This window comes from Kogia breviceps, chromosome 1 (assembly GCF_026419965.1).
Source record: "Kogia breviceps isolate mKogBre1 chromosome 1, mKogBre1 haplotype 1, whole genome shotgun sequence".
Classification (NCBI taxonomy): Eukaryota; Metazoa; Chordata; class Mammalia; order Artiodactyla; family Physeteridae; genus Kogia; species Kogia breviceps.
The window spans coordinates 30175396-30193667 of NC_081310.1; the positions used below are offsets into that span (position 1 = coordinate 30175396).

At 44.5% G+C, this 18272-nt stretch overlaps 2 protein-coding genes across 11 annotated transcripts in view; one reads left to right on the forward strand and one right to left on the reverse strand.

Annotated features, from left to right (window-relative positions):
* The window catches only part of PTPN14 (protein tyrosine phosphatase non-receptor type 14), a 170624-nt gene extending 155189 nt beyond the window's left edge, over positions 1-15435 (forward strand). For 7 of the 8 annotated variants that reach the window (XM_067029719.1, XM_059041711.2, XM_067029756.1 and 4 more), the window contains 4 exons: positions 3045-3173; positions 5618-5852; positions 9598-9761; positions 15043-15435. In XM_067029719.1, coding sequence (XP_066885820.1) covers positions 3045-3173; positions 5618-5852; positions 9598-9761; positions 15043-15171 — 657 coding nt within the window. In that variant the 3' untranslated portion in view covers positions 15172-15435. Of the gene's footprint in view, positions 1-3044; positions 3174-5617; positions 5853-9597; positions 9762-9945; positions 11114-15042 lie in introns of those variants that run through there. The other variant, XM_067029752.1, reaches the window with a different exon arrangement.
* SMYD2 (SET and MYND domain containing 2) overlaps positions 1-18272 on the reverse strand; it is a 93859-nt gene that overhangs the window by 5451 nt on the left and 70136 nt on the right. Inside the window, exon 13 of one of the 3 annotated variants that reach the window (XM_067029775.1) lies at positions 13694-14244. The exons of 1 other annotated variant lie outside the window; for it this stretch is intronic. The gene's annotated coding sequence lies outside the window, so the exon portion shown is untranslated. Of the gene's footprint in view, positions 1-13693; positions 14245-14837; positions 18056-18272 lie in introns of those variants that run through there. One more of the 3 variants, XM_067029770.1, reaches the window with a different exon arrangement.

The window sequence follows — 18272 nt, forward strand, 5'->3', positions numbered from 1 at the left end:
CCAAACCCCAAGGGAGTGTTTTTGAACTCCTGTGCTTTTCTTAGTCAACTGGAAGGCCATGCCTATCACTGCACAGAGAGAAGGAAGCCCAGCGGCCTCAGGGAAAAAACCTCAGGTCAGCTATTTCTGAAGCTTGCTCATTACAGAGGGTTTAACTTCTTCTCTCTGTGCGTTGTAACTCTTCCAAAAACTCACAGGTAAAGCTGAGGATTAGCCCTTTCAGTTTGTAATTTGCAGATGATGGAGAATTTGGAAATCACAGGCATTCTATTTCTGTCACTGGAGTTACGATGTTCAAGAGCAGCAGAAACTTACTGTTTCTCCCTTGTAATACTCCTGGTTAGGCATTTTAGAGCTGAAGTCCCAGAGCGGAAGTCCCAAATTTGCATGATATTTAGAAGAGTGAGCTAATTTAAACATAAGCCATGACGGTGCGGTTGATCATGAATCTTGCAAAATGTGCCACATTGTTCAATGCATTTGGATCATTAAAGTTTTGTTACTATTTCAAATACTTCAAATCTTCCTATCTCAGTATTTCATAGACTTCATAGACTTTAAAAGTCAGCTCAGCTTTACTTGGGTTAGAATTTAGAGTTATGGATACATGTGTGCTTGCGGTGAAGTGTTTCCTGAATAGCTTACCTTCCTCAGGGCTCCTAATGACAGAACATATTTGTTTAGAATGTCACCATTTGCTCTGACCTCTGAAGTAGGGGAATTATCTGTGTACTAATGTGAATTGTATTAGTATAATTGTTACAGTTGTTACAGGATGCTTTTCAACAATACAAGGTTCTGCTGTGATCAATAACCTTAGAAAACCTGTATCTGGCATTATTTCCTTTCTTCATTGGACTTTTCAACTGTAGCCAAATTATAGGTAGGTTCCTTTGAGCCTTTAAAATACAGCCAGATGTCTGGCCCATGTATCAGTTCTAATGGTTTTGATACAGAATATGGGAAGCGTACCATGGTTGGGTGTCGTGTTTTTGTTCACCCAGCACAGATAACCACATATATTTTTTAAGTGTCAGAAAGCCCTGTCCAAAGAAATAGGATGGCGTAACTCTCATGGGTCATATTGTGTATTCTACTCTTATTTTTCAGAGTGAGAATTCTCAAAACAATGAAACAGTAAAAACCGAGCCCCAGGAAACTCTGACGGAAACTGAGGAGGGTGAATTTCATGGGCTTAGTTTAGATAACGAAACAATGACCAAAATAATGCATGCAAAGATGCAGATCATGCAGCCGCATCTTGCTAGACTGTCTGAGAAAATCTTCCACAGCTGTAATATAGCATCTTCTTCTTTTGGCCAGATCGCCTCCCCCATTTTCCATCTGCTCTCTGGAAAAAGCTGTCAGTCTGCATGCGCTGTGCCCAGTGGGTGTTAACATCCCTTCCTCCATATTCTCTGAGGCCCACATTTCATCGTGTGGATCTGGGTTAGACATGGGTGTGTTTAATAGACCCAGAGAGCTTGCAAGAACTTGTCCTTGTGTTTTTGGAATAGAGTTGTATGTCTTGCCAATGTTTTCTCCCTGGGTTCCAAGCAGCCGTTAACACAGAACAGAGATTTATTTGCTCCAGACGTGGAATCACATCTGTGAAATCTACCTCAGTAGCTTTGGTGGTTGTGTTTTTAATGCAGTTTTTAATACCCTCCTGTCAATACTTGGGAATATGCTGAAAGGTCCCAGGCAGCAGCATACTCTGGAAGTATTTATGGCTCCTATATGTTGGGTGCCAGAGAGGCTAATGTTTAAAATCACAATTCCACAGATAAGCCAAACTGCTAGCCAGCCAGCCAGCAAATGTATGAGTGTTATCTCCCACCAAGTACTCGGAAAAATGGATTTTGCTTGCCAGCTTTGACGTAAACATGCCTTGTGTAACGAGACAGTAACTGACATTGTTTTTGTTTGAATCAAGTTAGTATATAGTTTCATAAAATACATGAGAGAAAAAAGTTTCAAAAAGTGATCACTTCATTGCCCCTAGCACCATTTTGAGATTGCCCACTGGTGAATGTGTAAGGGAGGCTGACTTGGTAGTATCAAGGCACGGAAATGGATGCAGACCCAGAAAGAATCCCTCCAAAGGCGACCATTTCACCCTGATAGCATGAGCTTCCACAATCGAGGCATGACTTTTTATGGATGTGTCTCTGAGCTCATACTCATAGCTGCAGAATTATCTTCCCAAGATCACCCTGAGTCGTGTGGGGTAATGATTTTATTATCCAAAATCATCTCATGACTCCCAAGTTGAGTTGGATGCTGTGGTATTGTACGAGGGGAAGGTGATGATAAAATATCATGTACTGTTGGCTTAAGTACATTCCTGATACCTCTACTGTATGTGGTACAGAGTAGCGGGTACAACAGAGGTTTGGGACACAACTTTCACACCAGGGCAGTGGTGGAAAGACATTGCTCCCAAAGGGGTGTTATTCCATGGTAGACTTTTCTATTATTTAAAAGGATGTCATGGAGTACTGTTTCTCAGACTGTGGACCACAATATTTCAGTGGTATATGAAATCAATTTAGTAGTCGGGAGCAGTTTGGGGTTTTTCTGTTTTCTTTTCTTTCGTTTTTTAACGGAATAGACTCGAGAAAGGAGAAAAGAATGGCAGTTGTCAGCACATTGCACATTGCAAACATAACTATTATTTCTATAAACAAATTGTTAGGTTGTATACATATATTCATGTAATATTGTATATGTGGGTATATATATATATATACATGTTTTATATAATATGTTTTTGATATGCACTGGTTTGTACATAATTACTGTGGGTTGTAGACCAAAAATGATGAGGTATATTTTAATAAGCTTGAGTGGCAAAAAACATTTTCATGTGAGCCTGTGTCACTAGCCGTCCATGGTGTCAGGGCTTTTGACGATAGCACTGACACATTTGGCCTAAAAAATATTACTTAGGGTTTTCAGGTGGCTACAGAAGGAGCCGTGGTCGGCATGTAACTCTGTCCTGGATTTGGGCTTTATTCACTAACGCTTGCCTTGGTTTCCAGGTGGTGGTTGGTGGGGCAGAATGGCATTACATCGCCACCCAGGGGCCTCTGCCACACACATGCCATGACTTCTGGCAGATGGTGTGGGAGCAGGGGACGAACGTGATCGCCATGGTCACCGCGGAGGAGGTAAAAGGGGGCATGGCCGTACAGCCATCTGTCCCGGCGGGGGGGGGAGGGGCGGCAGGAGATGGGCTTTGTGTCGATGACTTTGCTGCCTCATCCTCCTTCCGGCAGCACCCATTTCTCTGCAAATCCTTTTCTCTCTGGCGTGCATCTCTTTTCTCTCCTCACTTCCATGTAGGTTTGTTTTGTTTTCCAAAGATAATTTATTGTTAGGTCCCGTTTTTATCCAGCTCTTAACTCTTTTCCTTGGATCACCATGAATTAAAATTAAGCAAACAAACAAACAAAAAAGAACCACACTTCAGTTCAGCCAGCTCACTTCTGTGTGCCAAACAAAGCAATGATCTTTCCACTGGAGTTTGAGAACTTTGGGGCTGCTCTGCGTAAATCGCCATATATTCCCAACCCCGGGTGTGGCCAGCTCCCATGCCCTCCTGCTTATCAGCTGAAAAGAGACCGGAGCTGTTGTTCCTGTAGAGGCCTCTTTGGGGAGAGGAAAAAAAAAAAAAAAATCTTTTTCTTCCTTTGCCAAGTCAAGCATAGTTTTTCCCTTGTAACTAGAGAAGTCTACGTGGTGTTCCAAAAACTGGCATATACCCCCATTCCGTCTAGCAGTTCGCTTGGAGCTTGCTGTCTTTGGGGGAAGACGTTTTGGGTTTTCTTCTCTTATCACAGTCTCGATTTTTTTTTTTTAAATTTTATTTTAACCGCTTCCTTTTGTTCCTTTCATTAAATTTTAACTTATGTTTTGAAGTCATTTAAGGAAAAATAGTTTTCTGTTTGTTTGTTTGTTTTTTACCATATGTATGGTATTGCATATCCCTTTCCTAACAACTTTAAAACGATGGGGAACAGAAAGAACTGGAAACAAAAAAAGTCATGTTCCCTTCATTAACTCTTCTGAGCAGATGCTTTCCAGAACAGCCCACTAGAAGGTAGTGATGAAAGACTTTGGCCTCTTTCAGGCCAGTTGTACTTCTCTAGGCTGACCTTCTGTCCCACCTTCCCACAAAGAGTAAATGTTCCTGAAAATCTCTAGTTTTATCACTTTATCGAATTACATCCTTGATTCAACTGAAAACAGTGTACTTACCATCTGTGCTGACCCCAGGGTAAACACGACAGGCAGGATCCTGGTCCCCAGGGAGCTCACATCCCGGTGGGATTTACAGTAACAAGTGAACAGAGTCAGCTCCGATAGTGGTAAGTGCCATGGAAAAAAAATGAAACCAGTAATGGGATGGAGGGTGAGCGTGGAGCTACTTCAGATTGGACTGCAGCTCAGGGCCCTCTGACGAGGTTGCATTTGAGCTGAAACCTGGGTGACAAGAAGGGACCAGTCTTAGGAACAAAATCCAGTGATCTGTGAGGCAGCCAGAGACTTACAGTCTTTTGAAATCCGTAATTGACGTAGGTACTCAGCAGTTATATAAATTAAAGGCCTCAGGTAAACCTACTTTTCACAGGATGGTTAAATAAAACAGGCAGGTGTGCTTCAAATTTAAGAAGACTCAATTCAACCCAAAGAATCAGGGCAAGATTGCTCGTGTCACCTAAACTGTATTGCTTTGTGAGCAGGCCAGCCTTCGCTTGACACTCACCGCCCCCCCCCCCACCCCGCCCGCCAGCTCCGTGCGCTGGGCATTTCTCCTCTCGCTCCACCCACTTCCGCTGGGTCCCCTTCTAACCTGCCATCTCTTCCACCCCCGCTCCCACTCCTATGATATCAAAACTGTGCAAAACTTTAAAATAGACCCCATTTCGTAAATGGTTGTGAATGCATATACCCCCAGAAAAGGTTATAAAATTAAGGGAGAGAGAAAAGGGGTAAAGCCAGTTTTTCTCTGTTTCAGTTGTCAATGGAACTAAAACGAATGGGTCAGCCTGAAAAAAAACGTGAGATTGACACTAGATGATAAGGACAGTGTCAGTGGCTGGTGGGGTGTAGCAGAGAGAGCCCAGGGCCGAGCATCCGACACGAGAAGCATGACCTAGAACGATTACTGGGATCTGTCACTCCTCTGCTTAAGGTCACTTCATCACCTTTGGATGGCTTCCCACTGACCGTGGGGTGAAATCCAAACGCCCTACCGTGGACCAGGAGGCCTTCTGACCTCCTCTCTGCCATCCACACTGAAGAGCTTTGTGTCTTGAACACACCTAGCTTGTTCCTGCGTCTGGTCTTCACCCTGGCTCTTCTCTCTAACATTCAACTGCAGTCCAGTTGTGAATCTTTAAATTTTTCCATTGATATAACTGCGTGGTAAATCTTATTATTGGTGTTAGCTAAAATGTATGGGTATCTACTCTGGGATAGACACTGCATCATGCTACCGAGTCAGTGACTTAGAAGCCATTCAAGTTTTCCGCTGTTCTTAGATTTTAAGATTAAGAGGATAAGAGCTTCCCCTGACTCATGTCCAGTTTTGCTTCCGTGTCTGATTCAGGAAGGCGGACGAACCAAGAGCCACCGATACTGGCCCAAACTGGGTTCCAAGCACAGCTCAGCCACCTATGGCAAGTTCAAGGTCACCACAAAGTTCCGAACGGATTCCGGTTGCTATGCAACCACAGGCTTGAAGGTCAAGCACCTTTTGTCTGGGCAGGAAAGGACAGTGTGGCATTTGCAATATACTGATTGGCCAGATCACGGCTGCCCAGAGGATGTCCAAGGATTTTTGTGTAAGTCTTTTCTTCCCTGTCGGGGTTTTACCAACAGTAATGATGGTCTTATCAGTTGGAGGCGAAATGGAAGGAGAGTCTACTTTCTCTTAAGTGGCAAAAGCATTACAACATTCAGTGTATAATACTTCAGTAGTATGTGTAGAACAGAGAAGGCTAATACATGGCATTTATCATATTGTCTTTACCATTTATGCAGATGAGCTAATGTGGTAAACTAATTGGTTCTACCTTGATTTAGACCTTTAGTATTCTTGATACATGTCACGTGTCTGAACCTTGAAAACATTATGCTAAATAAAATAAACCAGACACAAAAGGACAAATGTTGTGTGATTCCACTGACATGAGTTATCCAAAATAGGCAACTTCATAGAGATAGAAAGTATAATAGAGGTTACCAGGGGCAAGGGGGAAGGGGAATAGGAAGTTACTGTTTGATGGATAGAAAGTTTCTGTTTGGGACCATGAAAAATTTCTAGAAGTGGATAGTGGTGATGCTTTCACAACATTGTGAATATACTTAATGCCACTGTACATTTAATGTACACTAAAATGATAAGGTAAATTTTATGTTACGTATATTTTACCACAACCCCCCCCAAAAAAGAAAGAAACACAAAGCACTAAAATAAAGAAAAAACAACTTTAAAAATTTCTCATGAAAATTTATATCTCGAAGCCCTGTATTTCCTACGGCAGTAAATCCCAATTAGTAGTTTCTCATAGTAACTTCATAGTAATAGTAGTTTCTCATTAGTAATCTCACCTACGATTAAACATACTAAGAATTATTGAAATCAACTTGTAGTATTAGAAACTGTCATTTTTGGATTCATTAATTTATGTGTATTTTTCAAGCTATGGTTATCTCAGAAACGAATTCATCCAGATTGTATGCAGTACTTTATTTGTAAGACCAAAAACTGGGTGTGTGTCCACCCCTTGCCAGGCACTGAATCGGGCTCTTAGAACGCAGAGATGAAGCAGTCTTTGTTTTAAAGGCTCTTGCGGTCTCATGACGAAGATAGGCTGGTGATCACAGTCCAGAGGTGAGATCTGATGCTTTTGGGGATGGCTGCAACAGCCTCCTTCCCTTCCACAGACTTGCCTAAACATCCTGCACTTGCGGGAAACCCCTCTCCTTCCTCACCCAGCTAAGGAAGGAGGCCTGAGGGTGCCCTGCAGATTTACTACACCTGCTATGTTGTTGACTCACCAGCTGGCAGAAGGCCTGTGGCCACAACAAAGGGAGGCTGGAGAATGTCCAAACCTTGATTTTTATTTTGATATTCATTTAGAGTAGGAAGGGTGGGGGAGAGAAGAGAGAATAGGTTTTCAAGTACCTAAAAGTACCATTTCACAAGTTCCAACAGAAAGATTCTGATGCACACTTATTTATCAATGCAGCTATTTCATTTTTCATTAAAGTGATGATGGTTCTTAAGGAGTCGGACACTGAGAGTAAATAAGAAAGATGATTGGAATCAAAGGATCTAGAACGAGATCTAGAGCACGTTGGTGGTTGGCCTGAGGTCAGACAGTTACCTGCAGCTTAAAATATTAATGAGTACAGTGACCTTTGCAGAACTTTCTTTCCTCATAACAGTGTTCTTTTTATTCCTTTCTGGTACTGTTTTGCTAGTTGCTTTATTAGAAGCAAGACTCAGAAAATGGAAACAATAAAAGTAGATCCGTTTGATGACTGGCTAACAGATCTGATAAAAGGTTGTATAAGATGGTTAAAATTATAATCAAATCTTTTAAATCAGAACCAATTTAAGGACAGCCAGTCTAAATTACTGAAAAATATAGAGAATATTTTTTAAAAGTATTTATTAATTTACCTTTCTAAGAAACTCAGGACAAGTGTGCTGAGCAGGGTCTTAAAAATGTTGGTTCTTTAGGTTTTTAAGAATTTTAGGAGATTTTAGTTTGTGTTTAAATGAGATGGCTTGGATGCAGAGGAACTGGGTCAAACGGTCTTCCAGAGGCCTTCACTGAGTTACACCTTAAGGAACTTTATTAATATGATTGCTGGAGAAAGAATCTGGTTAAATGTAATTTCTCTGTGTTTCATGAAATTCCCCTTGATGGTGGCATCAGCTTTATTGCTCAATATTCCTTTTACTTCTCTCCTTAAATTTAGCACAAGAAATACCTTGTCTCTTGTATGTGAACATTGCCTGCCATCAGAAAATGTTATTGCCTAGTATCTTTTCCCCTTTGGAAAAAAAAAACCGTGAAAGGAATTCCATGCTCAGTATTTAGCTCATGTTGGTACCAATAACAACTACCTTACCTAGTCACTCACCTCAGATTGCCTTCCCTCTTTTGTTTTGTTCTATCTCATTTTACATTATTAGTGGTGGTGATGGTGGTGGTAGTAAACGTTTATTTGGGTAAACTATTTCAGATTACTAATTAAATAAGGTTATAAAGGAAATTGGAGTTCTTAGTCATTGTGTGTAAACAGGTGCATTTAAATTACGAGAATGGGGGCTTCCCTGATGGCGCAGTGGTTAAGAATCTGCCTGCCAATGCAGGGGACCTTGGTTCGAGCCTTGGTCAGGGAAGATCCCACATGCCTCAGAGCAACTAAGCCCATGAGCCACAACTACTGAGCCTGCGCGCTAGAGCCCGCGAGCCGCAACTACTGAGCCCGCACGCCTAGAGCCCGTGCACCGCAAGGAAGAGAAGCCACCGCAGTGAGAAGCCCGTGCACCGCAGCAAAGAGTAGCCCCCTGTCGCGGCAACTAGAGAAAGCGCGCGCACAGCAATGAAGACCCAACACAGCCAAACAAACATAAATTAATTAATTAATTAATTAATTTTAAAAATTATGAGAATGGTTTGAATGCTGTTTTTTCTTCAGCAGTTTGAGTTTCTCTCCTCATTTGGTTTTACACTGCTGCACTGGGATGCGGTTTTCTGAGTATCGGGAACCTTCAAATCTGCTTCTCCCCTGAACTAGCTACTATAAAATCTCAGTTACTAGTTGACTTTGTCCGGTTCTTGGATTGTTTGAGGATTACATTTATATACTTTTTTCATGTCTTGAAGGCTTGGGTTGAGCAATTTTCCGTTTGTGCCCAGTTGGAGCAGTAAACAGTCTCCTGCACAGCCCTGTGGGGCTAAGCAGGTGTTGACGGGGCACATGGCACACACGCCACCCACATGTTGCCTCCAGGAAAGGGGGGTTACCTTGAGCTCCTCACATAACCACATGGGATCCAAGCTGAAAACCAGGCTCCCCAAAGTCTATTTTATAATCTAAAAATGGAGTCAAGCCTCAGCTGACATTCACTCATTCAGTGAGGGGAAGGAAGAAAGGGCAGATGGACACTCTTCCCACCAGAAATTGGCTCTGACAGGCGGGCATTTCAAGGGGACCTAGCTGGTGTCTGATCCCAGTCTGTTAATAGTAGGAATTGCTGTAAGTAATGTCGAGAATCATCTGCTTGGGGGACTTTGGGATTTGCAGAGGGGAAGACAGAATTTAATTTTTTAAAAAGAACTATTTAATTTAAAGAACAAATTCTCCCATGGACTAATTGACTCCCAGCTGGTCCTTTCTGGATCCAGGACTGTAGAGTGGGTACCAGCCAAATAATTAGTGTCTTGTAAGTACTGTAAATTATTGTCACTTAAAAAAAAAAAAATTCACAGTCAGGTTTTTTTTCCCCTCACTTGTATGCAAAGCGATGCAGGACATCAGTGACAAGATTTGCATTTTGTCTTGCAGCCTATTTGGAGGAGATCCAGTCGGTCCGTCGCCATACCAACAGCATGCTGGAAAGCACCAAGAACCAGCACCCCCCGATAGTGGTCCACTGCAGTGCTGGGGTGGGAAGGACCGGCGTGGTCATCCTTTCTGAGCTGATGATCTACTGCCTGGAGCATAATGAAGTGAGTCATTCTGGGCTTCTGAATCCTCCGCCTTGGGGACCAGTCTATACCATGGCCCAACCTTCACCCGTGCCCTTCTATTTCCACTGTGTAATTTCCTCTCTCCTGACAAGAGTTTTCCAGACCCATGATTCCTAGTCGGACTCTGACATTTACAACCTTCCCGATCTTTTGCCTTTCACAGCTCTGTGTAGAGACCCAGATAATACAGGAAAAGAGTTGAAACCGTGAGAAAGGCAACATTTAGAAAATCTTATCTTTGCTGGCATCAACTTCCAGAAGTCTGCAAGTGTTTCGTAGAAGGTCTGGTTTTATTGTGGGTAACTTTCCACAGTGGGCTGGTTATTGGGTCACATATAGTATAGATGCGTCTTGCATTTCTGGGATGTGTTTTGGCCTACCTCCTACGTGAAAAGGTGTGTACTTTAAAAACATTGTTCATTCTTTAGTGGGGAGTTTTATTGAGGGGGCTCTTTGCTCTTGTCTAGACTGGCAGTGGTGTGTAGCAGAGCCGAGTAGATAATCCGAGGGCACAGACGTGGCCTGCCTCTGCTGAGGCTGGAGGCCCAGCTTTTCTCCCAAAGACGCGGGCTGCGGCTGAATTTGTGCCCACGTGGTGTGTGGCATTCCCTTCTTGCTGTAGGTCAGGGAGTTACACCGAGGGCCTTTTGATTTTGTAGAGATGAGACAAATAGCAATCAAAGGCTAAAGAACAATTCTTCTGCCTTCTATTCTCACAGGGAGCTTTAGGGGTTTTAGATGGCTTTCACTTTTTTTTTTTCTGAGGTTCTTTAATCACCGCTAGCACCACCTGTCCCGTTCCTGTCTTACAGATGAGGATGGTGAGGTCCGGAAACAATCTAGCGGCTTGTCCGGTGCCAGGTGGCTCTTAAGCAGTGGTGCCAAGGTTTGAAGTGAGGTCTTTCACCTCCTGGCCCTGAGTTATTTCCTATCTTCACTCTGCCTCCGAATGCCAAGTGTCATTTGATTCTTGTTCAATTTCCAAATTGTACAGCTTGGAGAATCAAAGGAGACTTTTGAAGTGGTTTGATAGTTTTAAAATCAGGCAATGTTAGGGCTTCCCTGGTGGCGCAGTGGTTGAGAGTCCGCCTGCTGATGCAGGGGTCACGGGTTCGTGCCGCGGTCCGGGAGGATCCCACGTGCCGCGGAGCGGCTGAGCCCGTGAGCCATGGCCGCTGAGCCTGCGCGTCCGGAGCCTGTGCTCCGCAACGGGAGAGGCCACGACAGTGAGAGGCCCGCGTACCACAAAAAAAAAAAAAAAAAATCAGGCAATGTTATAATGCATGTTCTGTGAAGGAATTTATATAACAATATATATACTTACTCAATGGTTTGACGATCAGATTAAATATTGGAGTTTGTTATATTCAGACTTCTCGGAAAACAATAAATGCCAAGTTTAAATACGTTCAAAGGATTTTTAAGTTCCCTGCCTATAAAAGGTTAATTTTGGAAACTTTCAGTCTGTACATAAGAATGTTTGTGCTGCTGAAAAGTAGAAGAGGGATTATATCACATGTGGCCCGTTGTTCAAACAAACACACATTCTGTTGGGGAACAAAATGCCCAGCATGGAATCACTTGAGTCTACGTAACAGACATCTCGTCATCTTCTATGAGTTTTTATCGTTTTGTCTCACATGAGATTTCTTGATTGTTTGCTTCTCTGTCACTCCTAGAAGTCTCCAGGAGTTTCTAGTAGAGTGAATAGCTCGCCACTCAGTCCCAGTTCCGCTCACTGCTGGGAAGATGAAGTAAGATGCAGTGCAATCTGGGTACATGTGGCTCAAGCATATCCGAGCTCCACTGGCAGCAAAGGGGGTTCCTGGAGAGGAAGAAGGGCCTCATCGTCCCCTCCCCACTGAGGGATCTTTTCCTCATGTCACTTTCTTCGCCAAATCCCCCTTCTTTTCTGCATTCCCCACGTGCTCTTCCTCTGTTCCCCCTTCCTCCTTTTCAACTTGAGAAGCTGTTTTGTCAGTCTGGTCTGACATGAAGGCTCGCTGTGTTCTGAGAGCTCTTTGGAGACCCATCAAAGGCTGAGCCTCAGCAATACGATGACATGAAGGCTCATCGATCACCAGATGTCACTGGCCCAGTGGAACATAACAGATGTCAGAGCCAGCGTGGTACAGAGTAAGGGGTTCAGCCACTAGGGCCTTGAGTGGACTTGGTGAGGGCTCAGGGTGATTAAAATTCTCTATGGTGTATGCGGACATAGCAGATTTCCTCAATTCCCAGTTGCATGCCACAACACTTACTGGAATGTGGTCAGTCCAAAAAGGACTTCGGTTCCCACTGATATTCAGAGATAGCAAGATGACTCATATTTTTCACTTCCCTTCCCCTAGCACATGTAGCCAGCCTTATCTGTCCCATTTCCCATAATTGCTGTTGGTAGACGGCAAGGGAGAAAAGAGGTCGCTACTTGTTCTGCTTCAGACCTGGCTAGTAAAATTCAAACCCTTATTTTAGAAGAGGAGTAGAACCACGTTTCTTTGTTTTTTAAACAAAAGATTTTGCTAAATCAATATAAAGTTGGTTGTCCCATTTTTCTCCTGTCTGAACTTCCCCGTCTTCTTTCCATGGCTTCTGGATTTAGGATACTTTATGTTTGAGTCTACAATCCGTAGAGTTTTAATTTTGTCGGTGAGATGCCTTTTCTTTTTCCTGGAGCAAAGATGCTTAACCGTGAAGTCGGGTAGCTGCGAGGGGATTCTCCTGGGCTGCCCTGAGAAGCTTCTTTGTGCCCTGTTGCTTTTGGTCACTGAATGTTAGCTATAACATTTTAATGCCCATACATTTGTTTTTCAGAACGCACCAGTTTCATGGTTTGTGATACTCTCTCTTGGCCACCTGTCCCAGATTAGCTAAATTACAAAAGGTCAGGTTCTCACTAGCCGAAGAGCGAGATGTCTTGATCGTGCTGCTTTTCTGAATTGGTTATCCCTCCTTCATAGAGTAGGGGGGTGGGGGAGGTGTCTTCTAAGCAAGATGGAGCAAGCATCAGCTGCCTCCGGATTCCCTGGGTTAGGGACAGTGGTCAGCAGAGCCCGTGCAAGTGCATCTTCAAGGCAAGCTGAAGGATTCTTTCATTGAGGACCAGGGGGAACTTTTGTCTCGTCTCCAACTGCCCTATATCAGCTAGTATACTGTCCTTGAGTCAGCCTGAGGGGCTGAGTCTTACAGGCTGTTGAGATGGTAATGACCATGATGATAGTGGTGGTGGCAGAGATGGAAGTGGAGGAGATGGTAGAGGTGAAGGAGATGGTGGTGGGAGAGGAGGTGGTGGTGGTGGTTGTGATGATGAGAATGAAAATATTATAATAACCACAGCTAACGTGGATGTAGTGTTTACCATGTGCCAGCACTACTTCAAGAGCCTTACAGCTTGTAGCCTTCATGGTGAGCCTACGAGAGAGGTTCTGTGAGTACCCTCATCTAACAAAGAGAAACTGAGGCACAGGGAGATGACCTCTTAGCTTCTGTGTGACCCTGCCTCTCTCGTCAAAGCCTTTGATGGGTACGAGGTAGGAGCAGCCTTGTTCTATCCTTATATTCGGTGCCCAACACAGAGTGATGCTTATCATGCATTATGTTAAGTTCATTATTAGGTGCTTTGTGTTGTGTATCATGAGGTCAGTCACTTTGGAGTCGAGTTTAGGCACAGACCCACTAGTTACCATCAGAAGCTTATGGTCTAGGCTCTGTATTTTGACTAATAGTTTAAGGATTCACATGCCTTTTTCTCCTTGCGTATTACCAGGGACTTTTAAATCTGTGGTGTGTATTACTTAACTAGTTTTGGAGAAGAGTGACTAAACAGGACGGCACGTATGGTATTGTAGCTACACAAAGTTTGGAAATAGCTGAAATGACCTTTGAAAGTAAAGGAAGAAAAGACGTACAGCTGATTTTTATTATTTTATTTCTGATGCTTGCTCAGTCCTTGGTAACTTCGTGGGTGTGGTCATTTGCCTGGATTAAGGGCTCCCAGAGCAGGGGGAAGTGTACCAAGGCCATGATGGCACATTGACTCCATGGTGCTTCTGCCTTGGCTGGTCCCGGAGGATGAAAGTGACACAAGTGAGGGGACACCATGGCACCAATGATCTGTTGTACTAATTCCTTTCCATTGGAGATCTTCAAAGAAGTTATACATTGGCAATCTCATTCAATACTCAAGATATCATTAGTTAAAGACTTTCACTCCTAACATGCATGACCGGTGTCCAGAGATTGTGCTTTGATGTTTTCAAGGTTTACACGTAAATTATCTCACTTGGTTATGCCTGCGATCCTGTGGGGTAGGATCCCACAGGATCCTACCCATCAAAGGCTTTGACAAGAGAGGCAGGGTCACACAGCAGCTAAGAGGTCATCTCCCCGTGCCTCAGTTTCTCTTTGTTAGACGAGGGTACTCACAGAACCTCTCTCGTAGGGTCATTGTGAAGGCTACGAGCTGTAAGCAGGATGGACATGAGCATTCTTATTTCATTAATATTAATGAGACAGTGAGTAGTCTTTATAAAGAGCCTACTGTGTGCCAGACCCTGTGTTAAATGCTTTACATGTATTTCTTCATTTGATCCTCTGAGGAGGGGACTGTTTATCACCCTGTGTTACTGCTGAGGAAATGTCACTAACTTGGCCAAGGCCACACTGCCACTGGAGGAAAGCATCATCATCCTTATTTTACAGATGAAGAAACGAAGACCCAGAAAGGGCTTAAATCCTACCATTGGGCCATGGTAGGGTTAAGAGTACCAATCGGGGGCTTCCCTGGTGGCGCAGTGGTTGAGAGTCCGCCTGCCGATGCAGGGGACACGGGTTCGTGCCCCGGTCCGGGAAGATCCCACATGCCGCGGAGCAACTAAGCCCGTGAGCCATGGCCGCTAGGCCTGCGTGTCCGGAGCCTGTGCTCCGCAACGGGAGAGGCCACAACAGTGAGAGGCCCGCGTACCGGAAAAAAAAAAAAAAAAAAAAAAGAGTACCAATCGGGTTTAACTCCAGCCTCCATGTTTTCTCTAGTGGACTGGCCTGTAGTTAAACGATCACACCAGTGGTACACGACGACCAGCTTCTCCGGTTGCTGTTAGGGTCTTAGATTGGGATAACCTAGAGGGGGCTGTCTTTGGCTTTCTCCTGTACCTGCACAGGGGCAGCGAGTGAACGCTTCCTGGATGAGGGAATGAGGAAGGAGCCAAGGGAAGCGGGCCCCCCCCCCCCCATCTCAGGATCTTCTTCTCTTTTCTTGCAGAAGGTGGAAGTGCCCATGATGCTAAGGCTTCTCAGGGAGCAAAGGATGTTCATGATCCAGACCATCGCTCAGTACAAGTTTGTCTACCAGGTCCTCATCCAGTTCCTCCAAAACTCCAGACTCATTTAACCCCCCCGCTTCAGCTCCTGGAAGAGTCACCCAGCTCCACCTCACAGATGGGGAAGCACCTCCAGACAGCATCTGCTCTCCCAGCAGGGCGCGGATGGCCGGAGCAGGCAGGTCACGGGCTCCCTGAAGACGGGAGCCAGGATCATTCACAAACATCATGTGTTATTTTATATGAGATAATTTATTTTTTTCCCCCCCTTTGGAATAACTTTTATGAATCATCGTAATGCCGTTTTCACAATAATGTAGTACTTTTCATCTGAACCACAGTTTGACCGATCTGCATTGTAATGGGTCAGTAGGGAGGGTTGCCTGGTGGATTATCTGAGGGACAGAGGCATAAGGGAACACATCTCTAGTGAAGTTGCAGCCAGATTTGTAACCGGCCCTGAAATTTGTCAGCCTAATTGCTCATGTTCAAATCGAAGATGGCAAGAAAATGATTTCAAAGGTAAGGGCTAAGACCCTTTCCCGAAGGAGAAGAACAACACTCTTTTCTTATATCTGGGGGCTCCTGCGGCTTGATGGGCAGCTCCTTCCCTTTCCCCTTTTTGCCCTCTCCCTCAGTAGTCTCTGTTTTCCTCCCAGGCTTGAGTTAAAGACAGGAACAGCTAGAGGAAATGCTCCCTTTCCAATGCACTGATTGCCATTGCCCGGGAAGAATGAGGCCTCTGTGTTGTATCTTTCTCAACCACTCCTCCTTCGGGGCTCCGGAGCCTGGTCCCCTGCTGGAGACTGCACCCTCGATATTTGCTGCTTCTCCCTGTTGGCTCAGTGGACCCTAGTCTGGTGGCCTTTGAGGCCCTGGGCCAGGCTGTCCGTGCAGCTAGGCTTCTTGCCTGATTGAGGGAAGATAATAGACCAGTGTGGAAGAGAGAGGAGACAGGCCCTTGGTATTGTTTCTTATTTAAATATGAAGTGTGTGCTGATGGGGATCTGAAGGTCAAGGTGCTGGGTGCCATGGAAAGGTCATAAAGGAAACGGTTGGGAAAGCTGATGGATGGGGGCTCTTTGGCACTCAGGTGGCGGGGGCCCCGCCAGGAGCCACCCCAAGTGTTATCCCCACAGTGCTGCAAGCGTCTCCAGCCTTCGGCCTCTGCAGAAGCAAAACTAAGCCCACCCAGGGCCTTGCAGTCCGAATCTTGGCCCACCTGCTGAACAATGGTGAGATTTGGGCTGCTTTCCTTTTCTCCATACAGCCCACTCTGGTCAGTTGTGGTATGAACCCTGCCCTCAGTTTGAAGCTCAGTCCTTTAGTTCGTCTCCTTCTGTGCCTTCACTGGTCACTGTCCTTCTGGATTTTGTAGGTTAGTACACAGTAAGTCATGTTGTGCACATTTTCCCTCTTGCTGACTACTGGGGAATTCTTCCCTCTACTGTCTAGTTTTTCCTGATGCAACTTTTAATTGTGGCTTTGTTCTTAAAATTGACTTTCGCGGGTGTTCCATGATGCCTTCTTCCACTGCTACCTTTTTTTTTTTTTTTTTTTTCCTCCTGAGCTGCAAATGCAAAGCAAGAATGGCATCCAATCGACCAGGAAGAGTGCGCCTTTGTGGCTTCCGGTGACCGCAACAGGCGGGTGTGGAAGCAGATTGCTGATGAACTACTTTGGAGTATGAATCAACTTGGTTGTTTCATAGTGGTGGTTCTCTGTATTTGGACTCAGTATCTGGCGATGGAGGGCCTCCTACCTTCTCTTCCAGGGTCTAAAGAATCAGTCAAGGAGTAGAACTTCAGCTGAGCGCCATAGATTCTGGAATTTTGCTGTGTGATCTGAAAAAGAAAACCACTAGTATGACGGGTATTTTCAGTGGATCGGAGCTCGTAACCCTCACCAGGAGACGCTCAGAAATTGGATCATCAGCAAGCAAAGAGGTATTGTTTCCTTTTCCTTTAGGGACTTTCCATCCTTGGGATATTCTGCTGTTAGGGATGTTTTAACAGTTGGTCGGCCGCTACTGGTCTATTGTTTGAGGAACCACATCGGAATTTCTCTTTCGTCTCTCAGGCCCCAGTGTGGGCAGTGTTCAAATGTCTCGTGTGGGCAGCGTGTAGATCTGCTGTCTCTTTGAGCTCATCGCTCACGGCCCTCCTTTCAACTCATCCACTGCTGCCACTAGGTGCTCTGGGAATATTCATGAACGCACAAAATGCAAAGAAGCAGGTTCAGTATCCAATTTCCTAGCCAAAGTTTGTATTGAAACTCAAAGGAAAACATTTAAAAGTGATTCCCCATATTTTGTTTTTAAAAACAAATGCTGTTGGCCCTTGAGCCCATTGTGCCTTCCTTTTCACATCTCTAGTAAATGCCAACCTATCTCCTGTTAAATTAGCAGCAGCCATTTAAAGTCCTTTCAGTGGCATCTGCATAATAATTGCCCAGAGATGCTTTATATCTGGGAAGCAAGCCAAGGAATAAACCTTGAAGCAAAGTGTACTGAATTAGTTATCTAGTTAGAGCTTTTGGAGTGAGTTCCTGACGATGTATCAGGTCTGAAGCTGGAGCTATCGGGGTCTGTTGCTGCAGTTTCGACTTGAAGGGAGAAAATCAAAAATGGAGGGGGAAAAAAAAATATATATATATATATATATATACCGTCTTACAACAAAGCCATCCAACACTTTCAGGCCTCTGGTTTTGCAGTTTTTCCAGTTGAAATGTTTTGTTTCTTTCATCCACTCCCATTTGGATATATTGACCCAGTGTTCATCCTTGTTTACTCTGGTCCCTGAACCAGGGGGCGCTGAGTTTAACGTCTTCATCTGTGAGCTGAGCTGAGCCTGCTTGCAAAGCCGAACCGTGTCCTGTTGTGCTTTACTGGATTCCTTGGGCTTTAAGGGGACACCACCTTTTGGTCTCATTTACATTTAGACACCGCTTTCCCTGGATAGGAAGTAAAGGAGGATTTGGCAGCGTTAGGCAGGGGTGTCAAACGTGGAATATATTCTGAGTAATAAACTTCCGAGAACGCTAAATAGAGAGAATTTTACTTCTCCAACCTCCGTGGTCCTAGATTGAGAAGAGGAACCATTTTTGGACCATAATTAGTCAGATATTGTTCGCCTCCGAGTCCTGTGGCTATCTCTGGCCCCTTCCCCCA